The following is a 2,521-nucleotide window of genomic DNA, read 5'->3' on the forward strand; positions in this document are numbered from 1 at the left end:
CTTTAATCAGGCATATAACACAAATAGTACAGTAACTGAAGGGGAACCTATCACGTTTCCGCCACAAAAGCACATTCTTTGATAATTCATAATGACATAAAACGTAGAAATTTGGCGAATGACATACACAATTATAATTACTGCGAAGTCATAATTGTGAGATTAAAACGTCGAACTTATGAATTTGTCAAGATTTCGACTTTTAAGTCAAAATTTTGAACTATGAAGTCATAATAAATGATTTAATCAGACGTATCAAACAAACAGTACAGTAACTTAAGAGGAAAACATATTACGTTTACTATTGAGGCATTCAAATGGATTTTCCAAAACTTTATTTACTGTGAGAAAACATTTATGTAATTGAATCTGAAGATATAACATGAAATAATTTCACACAATCTTTCCCAGTACCACAGAAATATAAATAGGATTAACAAGATAATAACATAATGGGCAGTCAGTGAACATATTTACAAAAACATGATACTTTCATTGATTATTCGGAATAATTTGACACTAAAGTGCTTTTATACTGTTGACAGAGATCTTTAACCGCGCATGTCCAGAAGAGGGCCGGATAGAGCAGTTCTTTTAAATATGCAACAATGTTTAAATCAGAAGTGTGCAGCTTATATCTCATTCTAAATACTTTTTAATGTGAATTTTATATAAAAATGTCTACTGAAATAATACGTCAAAAGAAATTATACACATACAATATGCATACTGCAGAAATAGCATGAGTAGTTGGGTAGTGTGTGTGTGTGTGTGTGTGTGTGTGTGTGTGTGTGTGTGTGTGTGTGTGTGTGTGTGTGTGTGTGTGTGTGTGTGTGTGTGTGTGTGTTTAGAGAAGGTTTTATTGTTCATGAGTAGTAGGTCAACACACTCTGGTGGTTTCCACGGATCAGGAGAGTCGGCGGGAGATTCTTCGTGAGCGTGTCCAGCCAGGCCATGTACAGGTAATCTGAGACTGAGCCTTTACGAGCGATGGGCATGCTCCTGAAACACACACACACACACACTGTGTTACTCACATTATCAGCGTACTGACACACACATGATACTGATGTGCAGTGTTGGGGAAACTGACTCTGAAAATTAATGCATTACAATATTGCGTTAGTCCCTTAAAAAACGTAATTACTTTTTTTTAGAAAAGTAATGCGTTACGTTTCTTTTTTTCACCTGGGCTGGGCTTTTGTATTTTTTATAACAAAAAAGTTATATTTTTGGGCAAATGTCAATTTAATTTCTATAGCACAACTAAACACAACACCAGTGTGCGTCACAATACATAAAATCAAGAAAAACCATAAAAAAACAAAAACACAAAATACTATACATTTCACCATTGACCATATGCTAGTTCAAAAAGATACGTTTTTAGCCTCGATTTAAAAACAAGACTTGATGGAGCAGATCTAATCCTGAAAGATAACGCATTCCACAATCTGGGAGCAGCCACTGAAAATGCAAACGTAAAGACCCTTTCACACTAATAAGCCTCAGGCTGATGGAAATGCAGATTCATGCGTGTACAGTAGAGGGCGCCGCTCAAACAAACCTTTCAGCTGCTGTTATTCTGGATGACAGAAGAAGAGGACGCAGGAGAAAAAAGTTTAACCAAAGCCCGTCTACGGAGAGCCTGGCCACTCCCTATTAAGTCCTATAGTACCGAATGTTGGTTGTAGTTCCACCAGAGTTCCACTGGGGGGCGATCGTCCGAGTGCAAAATGAATGGGAGTCTATGAAGCTAAACGGCTAAATTTGTCTCTTTCACCCGATTGCCGTTGAGAAATCTCAGATTTGATTGTAGGTTTTGCAAGTTCGACATGGGTTATAGGTCGAAAGTTGAATGAACGAGTACTTATGTCCTTTCGATTTCTTACAGGTTGAGTTGTTGTTGCCCATTACACGCTAGCATTCTGCTAATGATTGGCCAGTGAAGGACTGATTACGACCAGAGATACCGCCTGATGGCATCGTGGCATCCGAAGCGGGACCAGGACGTTAAGGCGGACTTAACTCTTCTAGCGCGTGTATTTACCCGTGTCGGCGGTGTTGTCGATGCCTCGAGAGAAAAGAAAGTGCAGATCGCGAAAGCACCAAAGTGACTGAAGGATTGCCGTAAAGCAGTATCTCTGGTCGTACGAAGTGTATGACGTCATTGATATTTTAAAAGACTTTTTAAAGCAAATAAGTGACTCTAAAAAACTCTTTGCATCTCCTTTCGAAAACAACATTCAAATTACTAGTCAAAAAATTATATCCTTAGAAAAGTGGAATTTCAGGGGTATATCTCCATAGACCTCCATTCATTCTGCACTCGCCCTGTGAGCGCCCTCATGTGGAGACAGAGAGGAACTGCAACCAGTTCAGAAGCCGGAAGTTTACTGCGAGTGAAACTCCTCCCAATATTAGACGTTCTCTGGTTTAACACTTACTTTACCAATAAAAACAAAAAAGTCTATAGTAATTTTCAAGGTCAATTAAAAGTAATTAAAAAAGGTCAAAAGTA

The 2,521-nt window shown here is 38.3% G+C and overlaps 1 protein-coding gene across 1 annotated transcript in view; it reads right to left on the bottom strand.

Annotated features, from left to right (window-relative positions):
- Positions 1–309: 309 nt before the first annotated feature.
- slc12a1 (solute carrier family 12 member 1) overlaps positions 310–2,521 on the bottom strand; it is a 37,718-nt gene continuing 35,506 nt past the window's right edge. The window contains exon 26 of the mRNA XM_077194647.1: positions 310–1,002. Coding sequence (XP_077050762.1) covers positions 867–1,002 — 136 coding nt within the window. The 3' untranslated portion in view covers positions 310–866. The remainder of the gene's footprint in view (positions 1,003–2,521) is intronic.

Source organism: Siphateles boraxobius, unplaced genomic scaffold (assembly GCF_051911475.1).
Source record: "Siphateles boraxobius isolate OS27281-9 unplaced genomic scaffold, OSU_SipBor_1 32, whole genome shotgun sequence".
Lineage (NCBI taxonomy): Eukaryota > Metazoa > Chordata > Actinopteri > Cypriniformes > Leuciscidae > Siphateles > Siphateles boraxobius.